Raw genomic sequence first — 20,258 nt, 5'->3', positions numbered from 1 at the left:
CTGGAAATGGAAGATCAGGCACATTTTATTGTGGTATAAATATGGAAGTATATTCATGACTAAAGTCTTTGAAGCATAAAAGCATGTTTAATTGCTTTAATTTGAAAAATAAATGCATTATATCAGTGCTTGCATTTAATTGCATTGAACTTACAGTGCTTGCATTTTTTTCTCACCCCGGTTTGGCATGCCCTATTCCCAATGCCCTCTAGGTGGCGTAGTGACTCGCCTCAGTCCGTTGAGTTGCCACCGTGTCTGAGACAGTCAAACCGTGCATGTTACCACGTGGCTTGTTCAGCGTGTTCGCGATGTGAATCATAATGGGCTCTCACGTAGCCTACATTTTTTTGTCTGGAAACTGAACATATGCACACAGAACATTGACGGACATCAGTATTGAACTACCCATAGACCTGTCTTAATATGAGGTATTGAGGAACTGATGATGATGACATGGGTTGACCAATCAGTGGAAAGGTGTATTTCATGCCCACCAACATGTGCAAATCATATAATGATCTAATTTCTACCCACGAATAATTTTGAAAACAATCTATCAAAACGTACAAGGCTGTTCTCTCTACCTGATTGCATTGCACCACCTAAAGCTACGTACACACTGCCAGCGACTTTATCGCTGCAGGTCGCCAGTGGCTGGCGGTGAAGTCGCTAGTGGGTGTTCCCACTACTGGTTGCCTAGTAAAGCTACGTACACACTGCCAGCGACTTTATCGCTGCAGGTCGCCAGTGGCTGGCGGTGAAGTCGCTAGTGGGTGTTCCCACTACTGGTTGCCTAGTAACGTTTATAAATGACATTCACGGATGTCATTCCATTGCTGTTGACAGCGAATCTCTTTTCTTGCCACTAAAAACAAACATTTTGTAGGGAAAAGACTAAATATAAATGGAATCAGTACATAAAATGCTTTATATCAAAGATGAATGAGAAACAAGGCGTGCTGTTTGCCAGAGCGGCTGTTTATCTGCGGCGAAAATGCAAATGTCGGTCTGTATGGGTCCATAAAATCCCCGCGATCTCAGATACACCTTTCCACGCAGTATTTTTCTTTAAAATGTCCTTGTATGTGGGAAGAGACATATCATAGAGCACTGGAACATTTCTAACAGCAAGAATTAGCCTTTCATCCATCTTTCCGTTACTGCAGGAGCTGAGAGAAAGAGAGAAGGATCACGTGAGCTCTCCCGTCGGCTCTCCTATTGGCTGTCGCTTCCGTTAGTCGCTCCAAAGTTGAACTTTTCTCAACTTTGTCGCGTCGCTGGACACGCCCACATCTAGCGCCAACGGTCGCGACAGCTCGTATCGCCGGAAGTCGCTGTGCTCGCATTGAAAATGAATGGTATTGAGTCGCTGTCGCGCGCGATGTCGCTGGCAGTGTGTACGTACCTTAATGGTGAGAACGAATAGCATCAGATGGAGATTGTGCATCGGTACGTTGCTGCTTTTTCTGCAGTTCCCGGATGTGGAAAGTTGAATTCCCAACTGAATTTGAACCACTGAATTTGAGGAAGCTTATTTTGTTAAGCGAAATAAAAAGGGCTTTTACCTGTTGAAAAATGTAGATTGTATTTTCAAATTAACTGAATATTTTGGAAATTAACTTTGGAAAGTGAATATTTATTATTACATTTGTAATAATGAAATTAGTTGTGAAATGATTCCAAATGAGATATTCAATGCTTAAAAATACAGCCTCCTAAAATGCAAACACTGTAAATACAACAGATTTAAATGCAAACACTGTAAATTTATTACATTTAAATGCAAGCACTAATAATTCAATGCAATTATTTTTTAGATTAGAGCAATTCAACATACTTTTATACTTCAACGACTTTAGTCACAATTTTAGCTCCATATATATATATATATATATATATATATATATATATATATATATATATATATATATATATATATATATAGTTCTCTGCAGTGTGCTCTGTTGTATTCTACATATATTGTTGGTCACATAGGTCATTTGGGCATCCTATGTTTGCTGAAAATATGCAAACTAAGCATAGTATGTTAGTATGCATTTTGAATATAGCCACTTATTTTAAGATGAAATATTGTTTAACGTTGCTTGATTATGTAAATGAATATGCTGTATTGCCACTTTTTGTAGTGAACTAATGAGGTTTATAAAACCCTAGTAACAATAGGGCATGGTATGGTACTCTTAGTTAGTGACAGTATTATTTTTAAGCGAGTTTGAGTGTCACTTAAAACCCATGACTAGTTTTAGATTGCTGTTATTTAAACTCCTTTAACGTATCCTTTAAAAATATGATTTAATTATTATTTTGCCAGTATTTCGTTTTGGAATAGATGTGTGTTTCATAAACTATGGTACATCAGATCAGCTTAAAATGTCCTACTAGATGTGTGGGTATCAGGTTATACAATGTGCCTGATACCCTTGGTGCCTTTTCAAGTGAACACTCAGGTTTCATCAGCACCAACCAGGTGTGTGCTTCTCCCACACACAACACAGGGGCAGGTACACAAAAGCCATTGACCCTGTTGTCATAGTGACCTGAATCTACACGAGGGGTTCAGTTTCTCTCCCCTACTAAAAAGGGAGAGGACGACCCAGTGTTTGGGACCTCATGAAATAGTATGTTGCATCTTCTTGTTATGAAAAAATACTGAGGACTTTGGATTAGACTCAGAGACATGTAAGTCTGGTTGATGTGATAGTTTTTTATACAAAATATAGTGAATTTCCATTTTGGTCCAGCTCGGTTTGTTGCTGGGTATCAACAGGGTATTTTAACAGGTGTAAATTTGTTGACCGGATGCAAAAAAGAGACGTTTGACACATATTACACCAACTTCTTCTCTGTCACTCAGCATGGCAGAGGCTGGTGTTCGTGTTCCTTTGGAGCAGGTGAAGACGAGCGCGGTCTCCGATGAGCGAGTGGACTTCTTAAGAGAACAGGCCTTCACTGTTCTCCGACTCAAAACAGACAAATGGAACCGTTTTATTGGATTGGAGGAGAATCAGAGAGTTTTGCTTGACTTCCTGGACCAGAGCTGGCGGGAGTATCTCATTTTGTTCATGGGTCCTGGAGGGACTCTGCATGCAGGAGATGAACAGGTGAGTATACACCAGCGCACACACTTGTGAAAAAGTGACAGACTCTCTTGTTTTGTTCCATGTGTGGCAATGAGATGCCACATATAGTTTTTTTCTGGAAGTTTCTCCCATGTTCTGTGCACTGATTGGCTTTTGGTATTCGAAATAAGTCATCACTTGTTTCGAGTGCTTTCGCTTCTGAAAGCACTACACCCGTCTTTTCCTCCCAAAAGAGCTCCTCCTCCTGGAGGACCAAGCTTCTGTGTGTTCTTAAGAAAAAGAAGGGTGTCATCTCCAAAACTGCCTTCAGATCCCAGCTCTGGCTTGGAGAGATTTCTGCTCAGCCCATGGACCATGCTCTTGTGCTCATCTCCCAGGTAAACAAGAAGTGAAGGTTGGATAATATGAAAAAAGCCAAAAGATTGGTCACCAGTATATGTTGCATTTTGGAAACTCCTAATCCAGCAAGATCACAGTAGTTGACCAATTTAACTATTGATCAAAGACATGTCAAGTAAAAAAAAAAGTTTGACAGAAGTGAAAACATTTGGCATTATTGGCCCTGTGAGCAGGCAGGAAAAATAAGCCCTCAGTTTAATGAAATTGTTCACCAAAAATCATTCTCTCATCATTTACTCACCTTTATGGCATCTCAAACTCGTATGACTTTCTTTCTACCACGGAACACAAACAAATATATTTTAATGGCGATATGATGTCTGTTTGTCGATACAATGCAAGTGAATGGTGACAAACATTTTGAAGCTCCAAAAAGCACATCAAGGCAGCATAAAATAATCTATAAAACTTCAGTGGTTTAATCCATGTCTTCTGAAGCGATCCAGTAGGTTTTGGGTGAGAACAGACCAAAATGTAACTCCTTTTTCACAACAATCTTGACATCAGCAGTCTCCTTGGAGATCATGATTTCAAGGTCCATTACATTTCCTAGCACATCCGAAGTGTAATCTATCTTGAAATCAGGATTCTTCCTAGAGATTGCAATGGCAATGTATAGTGAAAAAGTAGTTACATTTTGGTCTGTTCTCACCCAACATCAATATGATTGCTTCAGATGACATGGATTAAACCACTGGAGTCTTGTGGATTACTTTTATGCTGCCTTTATGTCCTTTTTTGGGCTTTAAAATTTGGTCACCATTCACTTGTATTGTATGGACAAACAAATATCATTTCTACAATAAAATATCTTTGTTTGCGTTCCATGGAAGAAAGAAAGTCAAATGAGTTTTACATGACAAATGGGTGAGTAAATGATGTGAGAATTTTCATTTTTTTATGAACTATCCCTTTAAGACTGTATGTTTGTGTAGGCTTTTGTTTCGGTGCTTGGAAGTCCACAGAATCAGTCCGCCTGGCCCCGGGTGGTTGGTCAGGATATTTGCAGGCACCTAGAGCATCTGTGCAGTCAAGCAGTCACACTGAGAGGGCGAGCTCAAGGACGAACGCTTCTGCCCCTGCCAATGTGTGTGGAAAGAAAAGACCAGGACCAGCTGAGGTGTGGACTTGTGAATGTCAATCAACCATATTTTGATCTATCCTAAAAAAAGTTTGTGATATCATGTAACATTTCTGTGTGTGTATGTGTGTAGTTCAGATTCCTGCCTGATTGACAGGGTGTTATTGTACTCCATTGAGACCATGGTGATTGAGTGGTGTCGACTGATGGGCTCTGTACTGCAGCGGGACTCTTCTAAGCTACTGCGTGAGGGGGAACAACCAGGTCCCACGACGGAGCTCAGTTTCTGGGTTAAACAAAAGGAAAATTTATTAGGAATACAGAAACAGGTGGAAACAATGTTCATATCTCTGTGTGTGTGTTTTAATATATTGCATATTTTAAATGGTGAAAATGCTCATGTTTCTTTTTAATTTTATTCTACAAGCTTTTTATGTAACTTCAATCACTTGTTGTACAAACTCTGCTCAGGTTTCAGACTGAGATGTGCTGTATTTTTGTCTTAAATTAAGAAAAGCAAGATTAAACTTTAAAAATTTCCCATAGTCACTAATAAAATGTTCACCATTCAAAATCTAACTGACAGCAATGATGTCATTGTAACATTTGCATACTGAATTGTGATTGGGTTTCATTATAAATGTGGGTTACATGTTTATTAATGGAGAGTGATCTGTAATTGGGGAATCTCTATCAGTCTCTCAATCTCTCTCACTACATCTATCCCTCCCTCTATTTAGACATGGGTTTACAACTTTACAAACTGTCATTTTACCAAATAATTTACCAGGTTTTTTTTTGTTTTGTTTTTTGCTACTGCTACTGTGCAAGTCCTTCAGGAAATGCCAATATAGTTAATTTTTTATTTTCTGAAATGTATTTTACAACCCAGTTTTATGTTTATTTTTTCCTTTAAATTACATTTACATTTTAATTTACATATAACCCAGTTCTGATTTATGTGTGTAGCTGCAGAACCCAAAAGTTGGTCAGGTGCTGGAAATTCTGCGAAGGATCAACAGCAGTTACTATGCTTCTTTCTATGACATCATTCAAAAAGTCAACCATGGTAATAAGACAAACTGTGTGCATTTCTCCTCTTTTACCCTGATTTTTTTAAATGTATATTTGTCTGTTTTTATCTATCTATACATGGGGAGGGGTGGGTAAAACCTTTGAGACAAGTGAGCACTTAGAACAACAACAAAGCAGAGTGGGTATTAATTTACCACAAAAACAAGATTGCTTTGGAACTTAAAACGGAACTACCCAATAGTCCTAATCAGGGTATGAAATTAACTTTTTTGTCCACACGCCACAGTGAAAGGTGAATGCCCAGTTCTACCAGCCACTATTGTGTGTGTGTGTGTGTGTATATATATATATATATATATATATATATATATATATATATATATATATATATATATATATATATATATATATATATATAATGGCATTTTTAATTATAATTAGGGCTGTCGAGTTAACGCGTTAATAACGCGCGCTTAATTATACAAAAAATAACGCGTTAAAATAATTAACGCATTTAATCGCAGTACCACCTGTATAATCCAGATGGCAGTAAGTGAAATGAAGGCTGTGTGAGCAACACACAGTTTATACAGTGAAAAAACAACACAAATATGCGTTACTAAGGGTTCAAATGCGAACTAAGGGATCTCAATATGTGTTTAAAGATTGAGTATTAAACTATATTTAACTTGACAAAGTGACCTAAACGTTTTATTTTAATGACGCAACACACCTGAGACGCGACACAAGCATGTCTGACGCAGGTCGTATTGCAGGGTGACCACCTGTCCCCGCATTTTGCTTTGTACCGCGTCCTGCAAGTCATAAGCTGTGTCCCGCATTTTAATTTTGTATGTATAATTTTTTATCTTTGTTATTATTTGGCATCATTTTATTTAATCGTCTTTTAATTAGAAAATCAGTATAAAAAAAAAGTTAATAAGAAAACACTGAACATGCGCAGTGCCCCAAACATGACAGCTCTGATATCTTTGGCTTTGAGCATTCCTGTCACCAACGCGTTCATGGAGAGGGTGTTTTCACTGATGACCACTGCGTGAACGGAGACAAGGAACTGAGCATCTGTGGACCTCATCAAAAGTGAACTCCTGGTGAATGTGAACACCTACACCTGCCAGGAGTTCTACAGTCATAATGAATGAGAGGGCCCTACTCGAAGCAGCAAGATCAGACAAAAAAAAATGAATTCAAGATGCACTAAATCTGGAAAGATCGCATTTAATCGTTCTAGTCTTTAATAATGGAATTGATGTGCTTATTTGGAAATGTGCTTTTTAACGATTAAATTATTATTTTCATTGAGTAGGTCTGAGATGTTAAAATTAGTTTGTATCGTAGACCTTATTCCAAACTGAGTGACGTTCACAGCGCCATCATTAACATTTAACATCACTGCAAAAATACATAAAAAAAATTGTCTGTTCTTAAAGAAGCCCTCATAATAAATCTCCAACTGACTGATAAATTCACTTGTGAAATGGATTGCTGTGAACTGTGTGCCAATGACTGACTTATGATCATTAATATGGTATTAAACAATACATTGTATTCTTAAGCCACTTTTATATTGTTTTATTAATGATTAACTCTTCTGCTACAAGAATGTAATGCATTTTGATTATCTGAATATTTTTTTATTATACATATATATATATATATATATATATATATATTTTTATATTTAAAGATAACTATGTATAATTATTTCATCCTTATGTGTTGAATTATTGTTATATAAGGGGCTTTCTCAGCAAATATTTGTATATGCGATTAATTAATCGGGACACCATTTAATTAATTCGAGAAAAAAAATGTAATCGATTGACAGCCCTAATTATAATATAATATATGTTATAAATAATTGTTTTAACAATTTTAGTTTAGAACATAAAATATAACATATTATACCAAGCTATAATTATTAGTAGACAGGAACAGTAGAGAAACTACTACTGGGTTCAAGCCCCAGAACGGCCAAGATACCACTGTTGGGCCCTTGAGCAAGGCCCTTGACCCAATCAAAGGAGGCAGTTTCATGCCTGACCCTGCGCTCTGGGGTCAGCCATGCGAAAACGAAAACATCTGCATTTCATTGGCTCTGTACCTGTACTCTGCACAAAGACAATAAAGTTGAATTTTAATCTTAATTCCCCTGTAGTCCCAATAGCTGATGCATGCTGAGATGGTCTGTAATCATAAACAGCGTTCTTATGGGCTACGTACACACAGCAAATACGTTTGTCAGTTAACCTTTTAGTGCTTAATCCTGTTCTGTACACCTACAGTTCTATAAAATACGGACAATCACATTCTACAACCGAATTAACTCCTGGAAAATACATTCATTCTCAAAAAATTTGATGTAGTTTGTACAGAACTGAACTGAAGAACTCTTGCGAATGTTAATGGAATGATTAATGGCACGCGTTCTCCTGATGCAAATCACACTCACAGGGTTATCTCATCCATATTTTACAGTTTGTCACTCCTCTGTATTTCTCTCATCAGCCCTGTGTCTCAGAATAACAGGAACATTACAGCAGATTTGATTACAGTCCAGCTCGCGCGCGCGCGCGCACTTCAACTGCAGACGCTTAGAAGCGCGTGAACAAAAAACGGTGATTCCGTTAACGGCAGCTAACTAAACATTGCCGGATGATAATACATACTGTATATGGTGCGCAATATCTTTGCTCAAAAATTGCACATACAAAACGGGTTAAGCTGGTGGCATTCATGTGTCTTGTTTACTGGCGCGAGGCGCTGCACCATTGCTATGGTTATCACTTTCCAATCATCGCAATTGCGGAGATGTGTTCCGGACACGTACATGGAATGAAAAAATAGGGGATTCACTTCCGCATTTAAATGCCGTTGTCTCACCCGAAACTTTGTAGTGTGCACGTGGCCATAGACGACACAATTCTCGCAAAGTGTTCTCAGATGACTAGTGAGAACTCGTGAAATGCGCGTGCTCCGCGAGACAGCTCGCGCTATAAACCTTTTCTGTCGTCTGTTCTTCAAATTATAATCAAATGTGGTTCTTCAAACGCGCGCCTTTGTGTAAAACGACATGTCTTACATATCAACTGCCACAGTGGCGGGTGGATGAGCAAAATGACCCGCCACTGCGCATGATATACACGCATTTGGCTTGCGCTAATTTCCTACACTGGTCCCAGTCCAAAAAATGAAAATAATAAAAAAATGACATGAATTTGGAATGCCCAATTCCCAATGCGCTCTAAATCCTCCTGGTGGCGTAGTGACTCACCTCAATTCGGGAGCCAGAGGACGAATCTCAGTTGCCTCCTGTCTGAGACGTCAATCCATGCATCTTATCACATGGCATGTTGAGCACGTTACCGTGGAGACATAGCGCATGTAGAGGCTTCATGCTATTCTCCACGGCATCCACACACAACTCACCATGCGTCCCACCGAGAGCGAACCACATTATAGTGACCACGAGGTGGTTACCGCATGTGACTCTACACTCCTTAGCAACCAGGCCAATTTGCATTTACATTTTACATTTATGCATTTGGCAGACGCTTTTATCCAAAGCGACTTACAGAGCCCTTATTACAGGGACAATCCCCCTGGAGCAACCTGGAGTTGAGTGCCTTGCTCAAGGACACAATGGTGGTGGCTGTGGGGCTCGAACCAATTTGGTTGCTTAGGAGATCTGGCTGGAGTCACTTAGCACACCCTGGATTCGAACTTGTGACTCCAGAGGTGGTAGTCAGCTTCTTTACTCCAGGCCCCCCCAGGAAACATGCTAAGTTGAAATACTGGCTTCTCCGAAAACAATGCTACAGCCAGTATATTCTACTTTGAAATGTCTGTTCCGGGCTGGAATTTCTGTTTGCATTTACAAGTGTTCTTTACAATGTACTCCTGCACATTGAAAACTGCGCTAATCTGTCAGTCGGTACTGCAGTCAGACATGTATCGTAACATCGTTATCGACTTGGTATTGAACAAAGTACTGGTTTGACATCCCTAATTAGGTCTATTAGACATTGTTCAGAGTGGCGAAGTTTTTGATGAAAAAGGCTGCAAAGTGATGTGAATTAGGAACTTTATACAGTTTATACAATGCATGCCATTGAAGAGACTGGTCTATCCCTCACAACCTCATTTTCATCACTGTCAATAATTAATTATGGTCCGAATCAAGTCTATTCTCTAATTTAAAAATGTATAAAAAGGAAGAACATTTTAAGATTATGGTTGTATACAGCACGTTCGAATCCCACAAGAGAACTATTACTTGTTTATTTGCTTTTTTTAGCAGTGATGGAGGCAGAGGACATAGATCTGTACTTGCGGACATTGCGGCGGCCCATAGCTGCTTTCGAGGAGCGGAGTTTCACTGAACTGGAGCCTCTGATTCCTGCTCTGTTTCACACACTCGCTCTCATCTGGACACACTCCCGCTTCTACTGCCACCCACCACGCATCGTCACTCTGCTCACAGAGTTCTGCAACGTGCTCATCGAGAAGGTGTGATGTAATACAAAAGTATGGGATATACTCTGAGTTAAACAAATTAAAACTAATGTAAACTTATCTTATGTATTAGCTTCTTTCTTTGTCTACTGTAGATTACAGCTTTTAAAGCACACTGGGCTTCTTTAGAACACCTTTTTTTTTAGGTGCCAACTGAGATGTTTTTTTAATAGTATTAAAAATTTTCTGCATGTAGGCTGAGCACTTCATTTTCCAGCTCATACATAAAAAAAAGTTTTGTAAAGAAATTCATGCATAGCAACACACTATATATTTGTATACAAAAATAATTAGATCAAATGGTTTCTACAATCATGAGAAATTCCATAAAGTGTAGCATATCCAAACCTTTGACTGTTAGCGTAAATGTTCTGCATAGTTAATTTATTAAACCATAGGCCATATTGTTGTTTTTAATTGGAGGAGGTTATAGAATGAATCTTCTATAATGTTTGTTATGTTGTGGATCAGCAGGCATCTGTGTATTTGATTCCCGAGGAGCTCTTCAAAATGGAATTAGAGGAGGGTGTGGACCGGGTTCGGAAGGCGATCCAGGTATTTTGGGTGTTCAAGCGCAGTTTCCAGCAGCACAGAGACAAGCTGATACCCACTGGACCCTATAGCCGCCCAGGACACTCGGTCAAACCCTGGGACTTCCCCACTGAACTTGTGTTTCACCGCACTGACTGCATCATGGAGCGACTACGAATGATCGAGGTTGGTGTTGGGGGATGGCTCTTTAACCTCCCAAGTGAAGATGGAAAATCTGGACTAAAGAGGCCTATACACAAATTAAAATGTTCAGCACAAAATCATGTACAACAACATTGTAAATGAAACAATGCCTTAATATGTATTTGTTCACACAGAGACTGAAATATTATACTATGATGATCTGTTGTTTTTATATTTGGAGGTTAGGTCTATCAGAAGCTAAACAATTCAGGTGTCTGAAAGTTTTTCATAGAATTTGACATTAAAATTGGGACATAATCTCTGTAGTGCAAAATCAGTCATCGTCTGTTTTCCCGAAAAAGAAAAACTAAAATTGAAATGAGTATTTCTGCTAGAAGTTAATTTAGTAATTTGAAAGAGCACACTAGCATACAGATTGCTTCAAAGCTAACATAAATGAAAAAATAAATAAAATAAAAATACAAGTTTGATTTCTTCAGGCCTTTAAAATGTTAACAGATGTTTTATGCATATTGCATTAATCAGCTCCATCTGTGTGTGTGTGTGTTTGTGTGTGTATTAGGAGTTGTTTGCCTCAGCTTTGGACTTTCTAAAGCTGGAACGGGTGGAGCTGGGCGGCACTAGAGGGAAGATTCTCAGTGAGATGGTTTACAGCATGAATGATGAGTTCCTGGACAGCTGGAGAACTCTAAGAGAGAGCAAATATGACCCACTCGACTACAACAACAAAGTATTACCAAACATACACAAATAAATGTGTAGTTGAGGCATAACATATCCCTGGACTTTTTTTTCAATGTCAAGATCTTAGGCTAAAATGTATATGAAATGTATATATTTTAGATTCTGTAACTTGTCACCAGGGTGTGAAAAATAATTATTTTTAAAAGTACAAATATATGAAATCTTTTAATTAATAGGAGGTTATGAAAACGGCATATGCAAATATAGCTGCAAGCAGCAATTACGTAGCCAAGCTCACCAATGGCAAACATTAAGACTGAAAATTGAATTCCAGTGATGATTTTAAAGAGTGGTGAAAAAAGACATTTGTTTTATTTTTTATGTGTTATACAAATGCTTATGATTTTCAAACCAAAAGGTGGCTCTGTCGCCTTCAGGGCTTGGCCCCAATGATACATGCCAAATTTTGTAATGATACACCAATTCATTTGTAATATACAGAAATTTAAGACATAATTCAAAATGTCTGACACCCAATATGGTCGACATATCAAATTGGGTATCATTCAACTTGATATGCCCCCAGAAATGTAAAGACACTAGTCTCATGATTTTAGGCCAAATTATCAAAAGTTATTTAAGCAACTCATATTTCTTGAGTACTAGGTGGTGATGTGCTGAAACTGTGCAGATAACCTCAGCTCATGCTTGTGATGACATATACCCAATTTTGTGTCAATATGCTAAAGTGTTGTGAAGATAGAGCCTCACGTCCATTTTGGCGTGCTCACCGTCAAATTTGTTGATTCGGTTTATCATCATGAATTCCATTACTTTTTCTCATGAGTGTCTCCAGATTATACATGCCAAATTTTGTGCAAGGAGGAGTTACAAAAAGAAAATTAGAAATGCCTGAAAATCGAGTTGGCGGGGTTGAAAAGGAATCCGAGGAAAAAAATATTTTGGTTTCAAGGACTTCTAGGACCGAAACATAATAGAAACTTTAAACTGTTGGTGGCACATGAGGGTTTGAGTGAAATACCCCAAATATGGGTGTTACTTTTGAGAGTGTCCTCTATCAGAGTGCCAAATTTGATAACTTTCATTTGTATGGTTCTATTGGCTGCCACAGAGTTTCAGCAGAAGAAAAATAGTAATAAGAACACTACAATAGGGGCTTCACACATTTGGTGCTTGGCCCCTAATTATAAAATAATTAGCAAATTTCAAGTTACAATTGTTTTAGATGGAGTATACTGTCATCTACCCATACATTCATAAATACACACATTCATATTGGTACACACTGCAAAAACTCTCTCTCCCTTGGTGTCTTCTAGGAGTTTGAGTCTGACTACAATCGTTTCATAGAACAGATCAGAGATTTTGACCAGAGACTGGGAACAGTAATAAACTTAGCCTTCCAACATTCCCCAGGCTTAGAGTCTGCTTTTAAGGTAACACACACAAACACAAATGCAATCTAAAAACAAATACGAAAATCTCAATCTTTCAACTCATGTCTATGTTTACTGCAGTATTTTTTGGGCATGAGCATTTGTAATGTTCCATTTATAAGCATGTGTCTATAAAAATTATCTCAAGTCTCTCCAATATTGAAAACCTGTATTTGTGTGTGTGCGTGCGTGCGTGCATGCGTGCGTGCGCACAGCTCCTGCAGATCTTTGGTACTCTTCTGGAGAGGCCAAGGGTTCACCAACTTTTCTCTCCGAACTACAATCAGCTGCTGGCCATGTTCCAGGAGGAGGTCAAGATCTGTCAACACATACTGGAAACCCAGAGAGAAAAGGTCTGTGTGGAACCATAAATGGTCTAGACTCACTTATGTAAATGAATACAGAGTCTTTGAGTTTGTAGTCTTGTTGAGTAGTGGTCATGTTTACTGTGCCTCCAGCCATATTGTGAACTTATTGACTTATAGACTTATCACTTTTTGGGTGGTGTGGCATAGTGTTTAAGGATGTTGGCTGATAAACAAAAGGTTGTAGGTTCAAACCCTGCAAGGTGATATATGATCTGTCACCACTGCACCCTAGGGCAAAAACTCAGGTTGCTCTAGTAGGACTGTCTGTGTAATGAGTAGACTGTAAATTGCTTTGAATAAAAGTATTGACAATTTATACACTTTCAGTGCAATTTTTTGTCTGTGATCTGGTGCAGTTGAAAAATGGCTGCCCCATCCTTGGCAAAAACATGCCAACCATTGCTGGGAACTTGAAATGGTCTCAAGAACTCAGAGAACGAATCCTGTCCAACCGCAGTCACCTCAGCCAACTTGCACATATGTAAACAATCTCACACAACACAAATGCACACACTCACACATACTTTTGCTTCTGATGCCATATTTAATAGTGTAATATATGTCATTCTTTTGTATGTTAGGCCGTTAGACAGTCCTGAGGCAAAGCAGGTGCTAAAGGAGTGTGAGTATGTGTTGGCAATTCTGGATCAGCTTGATGAGGAAGTCTACAGTAATTGGAGCACTGGACTGGACGAGCTGTGCCACACCTATCTGAATGAACCACTGCTGTTTTTGGATGAGGAGACCAGCCTGTACAGCATGAACTTTAACCCTGCTGTAAGACACACACACACTCAAACACACAGAAACACTGTTTTCATGTTTGTCATGTTTTCTGGGTAACACTTATGTGTTTGTGGGCGCTTCAGTTGGTGTCAGTTTTGAGGGAAGTTAAGTATCTTCGAATTCTGAAGAACCACAACATTCCCAAGGCTGCTGTGAGTCTGTACTCTAAACGGGAAACACTCCACATGGTGAGGCTGTGTGGGCGTCTGATTTTTTATGGTTGGGTAATATGTTGTGCCTTGCCAAGAAATGTCCTCTCTGTTTATTCCCTCCATCCTTCTTTTGCCACCACTGTCTCTGTGTGTGTGTGTGTGTTTAGTACACCAGCACACTTTCCCAGATCACTCAGCGGTATAATAAACTATACAGCACAATTCTGGCTGTTGAGCTGCGTTTGGTGGAGACTGAGCTGGAGGAAGTGAGGTCTTCATTAAGACCAGCATTAAAGGAACTACGGTGGAGTGATGAGGACCTTGCAGACTACATTAAGAGGTGATACCCTCCTCATTCTAATCAGTTAGTCTGCTAAAAAGTTAAAAAAAATGTCCAATGCTGCTGAAATGTCTGTCAAACATGTTGAGGGGTCCAAAAATCATCTGCAGCCTGAACTGAACTTTTGACCAGATGTTAGGGGTGAATGCACTTCATAGGATAGCTATAGGATGCTCCCTTGCTCTCCTTCACCCTAATTAGGGAATTACTTAACCTCCATTGTACTGTCTGTCTGCACTGGTCTCAGAACAGTTTGAAATGCACCTTATTTTCATCCTAACTCCATATACTGCCTCTGAAAGCAACTTTTTTCTTGGATATTTTAAGGAAAATGAGCCTATAATACAGGAACACACAGTCCACGTACATGTCATTGTGTTTAATTGCATAGCATTTCGTGATAAATCGATTAAATGTTTCAAATGTTTCAAAAGGCATATCAGATGAAACTAGAGACTTCAATCTTTTGATTCAAACAGTTTTTATTGTAAAAACTTAATGAGGTTTCTTACCAGATGTAGTTTTGTTGCCATTTCTCCCAAAGACAAACTCTGAGATTGGCACCATGTTGTTTTGTCACTTGATTCAATGCATGAAAAGTTTAACCCTTTAATGACAGCCTCCTGAACTGAGATCAGCCAGTTTAAATTAAATTAAAGTATGCATAGCTTATAGCCAAGCCAAAACATAATGAGACAAGCTGGCTGACCAGCTAAAACACCTGAGCAATAGGCTGGAAGACCAGCTTAAAGCAGCTAAGAGCAGCTTGACCAGCAAGACATAGGCAAGCTTAGGCTGGCCTCCCAGCCTGACCACGTGGGAAGTGCCCATAACACTGCTAAAACCAGGAAACAGGCCAGCTTGACCAGACTGGGAGAACAGTTAAGACCATCTTAAGCTGGTTTAAGATTTGTTGAATTAGCAAAGTTGCTCATATTGGCATTTTCTGTGTTCTCGTAGCACATGTGATCTGGTGCGTGGTGTCTCTGAACGTGTGCACAAGAGCAAGGCTAACCTGGACAAACTACAGGGGCTGATGGGAGGTTTTAGTCACTCTGCCTTCATTACACGCAAGACTAGTCACCGTGGCAACCTTCTCAATCTCACCGATGAGGAGAACTTCAAAAGGCAGTACACTCTCATTGCACGGACAGGAGAGAAGATACATGAGCTTGTGCAGGTGAAAAAGGGACTAAATTAAATATACTAAGGCAGCAGATGTTTAAGATGAAGTGTGTAAATTTAGCTTCACCAAACAAAATTGCAAAAATGATATTTTTAAACAGATTTCTCAAACACTCGCCTTGTGTGCCAAACTCATGCCATTGGTTAAACCAATATTAGTATATTGGGCTGGTCTGGATGCTCAAACAAGCCAAGCAATATTTTCATTGTGCCACAGAGTCAAAGTGTTTAGACCTTTTGGGGGGCAAATCAACATATGAATATCTTGCTTATAGTTGTCTTTGCTAAACTGGGATACAATAGAGTATTTAAAAAAAAAACATACTTCACCTTTAAATTTCTCTCTCTCTCTCTCTCTCTCTCTCTCTCTCTTTTCAGGAGAATGCTGAGCTGCTTGGTGCTGATTTGGACTCAGAGGCTTGGCAGTCCTATACAAATCATGTGGACAGAACTGTTCTTGCCGGGTTCTGAAGTGCCGTTCGATGCTCTCTGCAGTACTTAATCGAGAATACAGACCCAGCACTCCACATCACTCCCCTCTTCGAAGTTCAGTTGACGCTGACCTCTGACATGACATTTCACCCTTCTCTCGACCTATCCAAAAAGGGCAACTTTTATGACGTCATTGACCAGATGGTGACAGATATTTTTAAAATGGCTTCTTTCATGAAAAGAGTGGCCAAGAGCAAACAATCTGAAACATATCAGGTGTGATATTGTGTGTATCTGAATGTCTCATTCATACTTTCATGTTCATTGTGAATGAACTATAGATCAGTGGTTCTCAACCTTTTTGACTCCAAGGCCACCCCACTGTCCAAGACAATATTTGAAGGCCCCCTCACCTGAAACTAAACGTGTCTGATTGATCATGGATAATTTTTGATTCTAGAAGTTTCAGAAAATAATTTGTAGGATACATCTAAAGTATTTTTTTTTAGCATTTTAGTTAAGTTGAATTATTTGAATTGTTTTATTATTTCTTATTTTAGGGGCCTGGGTAGGTAAGTAAAGACGCTGACTACCACAACTGGAGTCGCAAGTTCGAATGAATAGTGACTCTAGTCAGGCTCCCTAAGCAACCAGTTGGCCTGGTTGCTAGGGTGGGTAGAGTCACATTGGGTTAACCTCCTCGTGGTCACTATAATGTGGTTCTCACTCTCGGTGGGGCGCACGGTGACTTGTGCATGGATGCTGTGGAGAATAACGTGAGTCTCCACATGCGCTGCGTCTCCACGGTAATGCGCTCAACAAGCCACGTGATAAGATGCGCGAATTGACGGTCTCAGATGTGGAGGCAACTGAGATTCGTCCTCCGCCACCCAGATTGAGGTGAGTCACAATGCCACCACGAGGACTTAGCGTGCATTTTGGGACACACTAGAGGTCCTCAGCACACTTGAGGCCCCCTTGGAAGTGTGCTGAGGACCTCTAGTGTGTCCCAGCCCCCTAGTTGAGAACCACTGCTATAGATGACTTTGGGTTTTCGTTTATTTGAGAAAATGAGTAAATTAGTAGATCATTCTGGCAGGTTTTAAAACAAATTTTTTATCAAGCAGACATAAAATGCATACAAACTGATTGTACAGTCAACATTGACAATTAAATCTTAATGATATCCAATGCCAATTAGCTTTCGCCATGATTCTTTAAATGACACCTGTCATATTTAGAAGTTGGTGTTCAAAGAGTTTCCCACTGGTAACTCCGACATTGGGATTGCGTTTATGTGTGTAACATAAGTGCGACATTTCTTGCATCATATGTCTGACTAGGTCTGTTGTTCTGTAGGCAGATGTAGATAAGATATCGGAGCTGGCAGAGTTGGCTCAGTTGGTGCGTTTCCGTGCACGTGGTGCCATCGCTAAGGTCAAAGAATTCCAAAATTCCTTTAATTCCTATCGCTACCTCTGGACTGGAGACAGGGCAGAATTTATGAGGCAGTTTTTGCTCTATGGACACGCTCTCTCTGCAGAGGAGGCGGAGCTTTATGCAGATTATGAGCTGCCCAAGAACCCGCCCAAACTGCAGAACTTCAGAGAGCAGGTAACTGTCAGTCAACAGAGTGAGAATTATTTAAATCAATATATTGTGTAATTTAAAATAATATTTTTCATCATTTACATACCCTAATGTTGTTCCAAACCCTTATGTTTTTAAAATATTTTTTCCATGAAATACAAAAGAATAAGTTCATTAGAATGGCTGCTCTTTTCCATTCAATAAATATTGAAAGAGTATAAACAAAAATGGCGTCCCTAGATATGTCGCACTAGGTTTGACATCATATTAGAATGCACACGCACATGAAGAGGATTTTAGAGCTATGGCGACAAGTTTTCATTAAATAACATTTTAAAGAATATTTTTAACGAGTTTTATGAGGCCTTTTGGCCTTTTTGTAACTGACGTCCCATGTCCCCAATTCACTTATATTACAGTATATGAAAAAAAGTCTCCTTTTGTGATTCATGGATGAAGGGTGAGGAAATGATGACTTACTGGTTTATTTTTGGACAAAATTATTCATTTATGGAAGAACAATTCCTTTATTGAAATATTACCTACTGTTTTGGTACAATTGTAAATTAGACACGTTTGCAAATGTCACTAAAAGGGCTACAATAAGTTTCCCTTTCTTTTTCTTTCTATCTGTCTGGTTTGTCATTAGATCAGTGAGTTTGAGGATCTTTATGAGAAAGTGCTTGTGTTAGAGGAGAAGAGAGTTTTCAGTGGCTGGTGTCAGGTGGACATCAAACCTTTTAAGATATCTCTCATGAACATCATCAAGAAATGGAGCTGGATGTTCAAGGAGCACCTGCTCAACCACGTCAATGCCAGGTAACTCAATGTATTCAGAAATTGTCCTGTAGGACGAATCTCATATAACCTGTGAAAAACGTGTCCAGGTCTTATTTCACCCCAAAATAAAAATATAAATATTTTTAATAATTGTAATTAGAAATTATTATAAAACTATTTTTACAATTACCTTTTGAACATTTTGCATTAAACAAATTCACAATGATTTTTGGACCATCAATATTTTTTTTTAAGAAATCATATTAGTGTAAAGGATTATCATGCAGTTTTAAAACATAACTTAATAACATGACAACACGCAGAGCAACCAAACACATCACTTTCTGTCTTAGTGTGCAGGAGTTGGCATCATTTATTGAGAATACAGAGTTTGGCTTGGCAAAGACTGTAACTGATGGGGATTACAGCAAACTGGTGGACATCATGGGTCATTTGATGGCCATCAGAGACCGGCAGCTGACTACAGAGCAGCATTTCATACCCCTAAAAGCCACTGCAGACCTTCTCAAAACATACAACCAACAGCTACCAGAGCATGTTTACATACAGCTGGAGGTAAAATCTCGCCCACTTGAATTCACTCCTTTTCTTATCGACACTAACACATAACATGCACACATTGTTTTTTAGTCGCTGCCAGAGAAATGGAAAAATCTTAAGAAGGTGGCATTCACAGTAAAACATGAGGTTGCTCCTTTCCAGTCCAATGAAGTCTCAGTCATCCGCAGGAAATGTGTTCGATTTGAGGTGATGAGTTGAAATTAGTTACATTTGAAATAGAAAATAGCTCATCAGCATCATAAGCATAATTAATTTTCAAGGTGTGACAGTGATTTAGCTAATTTTGAAGCAGGTTTGAGAGTTGAAATTGCAGGGGATGTTGCTAAGCTGTCCTGGTCTGCTTTTTAGATTAAGCAGCATGACTTTCGGGAACAATTCCGCTCTGAGTCCATCTTCTATATCAGACTGGAGGAGCCATACAAACTCATAGACAAGGTGATCTCACAAAACACTTTTCTATGTCTATGTGCCTTCTGTTTGTTATAGTGCAACCATAAATGACATTTCTGCCATAATTTACTCCAAACTCATATGAATGTCTGTCTTCTTTGGAAAAGGAGATGTTTTGCAGAAAGTTCATACTGCTGTTTTACATACAATGAAAACATCCAGTGACCAGAGAGTTTAAAAAAACAAAAACAAAAAAAAAACACCATATAATTTTAAAAGCCATACAATAGTTTGCCCTGAAAATCACATGGTTTCAGAAAACTACAGTGTGTAAATATGGCACACAAGTCATATTGCCTGTTTTACATGTACTTTTATGGTGCTGTTTTGTCCTTTTGGAGCTTGACAAGCTGTATGCGTTCACTGAATGAAAAACAGTGGCTCTGACATTCTTTAAAACATCTCGTTTTGTGTTCCACGAAAGAAAGAAAATTATACAGGTTTGGACATGCGTTTGAGTAAATTATGACATTGATGACATGAATGATGAATGATGAAATTTTGGGTGTTCTAGTCCATTTCTCAAATTAAGCGTATAATGTAATGCCATACAGTACATTATTATGGAAGTATTCTTATACTATTAACTGTTTATATATTTGAA

At 38.9% G+C, this 20,258-nt stretch overlaps 1 protein-coding gene across 1 annotated transcript in view; it reads left to right on the top strand.

The window, feature by feature from the left end:
• The first annotated feature begins 2,876 nt into the window (after positions 1 to 2,876).
• Positions 2,877 to 20,258, top strand: part of LOC127646119 (dynein axonemal heavy chain 11-like) — a 76,305-nt gene continuing 58,923 nt past the window's right edge. The window contains 21 exon segments of the mRNA XM_052129568.1: positions 2,877 to 3,122; positions 3,335 to 3,478; positions 4,436 to 4,620; positions 4,715 to 4,871; positions 5,551 to 5,650; positions 9,935 to 10,146; positions 10,627 to 10,869; positions 11,411 to 11,578; positions 12,873 to 12,989; positions 13,205 to 13,342; positions 13,714 to 13,838; positions 13,939 to 14,134; positions 14,227 to 14,331; positions 14,463 to 14,635; positions 15,596 to 15,815; positions 16,199 to 16,528; positions 17,612 to 17,866; positions 18,492 to 18,661; positions 18,976 to 19,198; positions 19,274 to 19,390; positions 19,553 to 19,639. Of these exon segments, the coding sequence (XP_051985528.1) occupies positions 2,877 to 3,122; positions 3,335 to 3,478; positions 4,436 to 4,620; positions 4,715 to 4,871; positions 5,551 to 5,650; positions 9,935 to 10,146; positions 10,627 to 10,869; positions 11,411 to 11,578; positions 12,873 to 12,989; positions 13,205 to 13,342; positions 13,714 to 13,838; positions 13,939 to 14,134; positions 14,227 to 14,331; positions 14,463 to 14,635; positions 15,596 to 15,815; positions 16,199 to 16,528; positions 17,612 to 17,866; positions 18,492 to 18,661; positions 18,976 to 19,198; positions 19,274 to 19,390; positions 19,553 to 19,639 (3,711 nt within the window).

This window comes from Xyrauchen texanus, chromosome 7 (assembly GCF_025860055.1).
Source record: "Xyrauchen texanus isolate HMW12.3.18 chromosome 7, RBS_HiC_50CHRs, whole genome shotgun sequence".
NCBI classification, from domain to species: domain Eukaryota; kingdom Metazoa; phylum Chordata; class Actinopteri; order Cypriniformes; family Catostomidae; genus Xyrauchen; species Xyrauchen texanus.
This window is presented reverse-complemented; position numbering and strand designations above follow the sequence as displayed.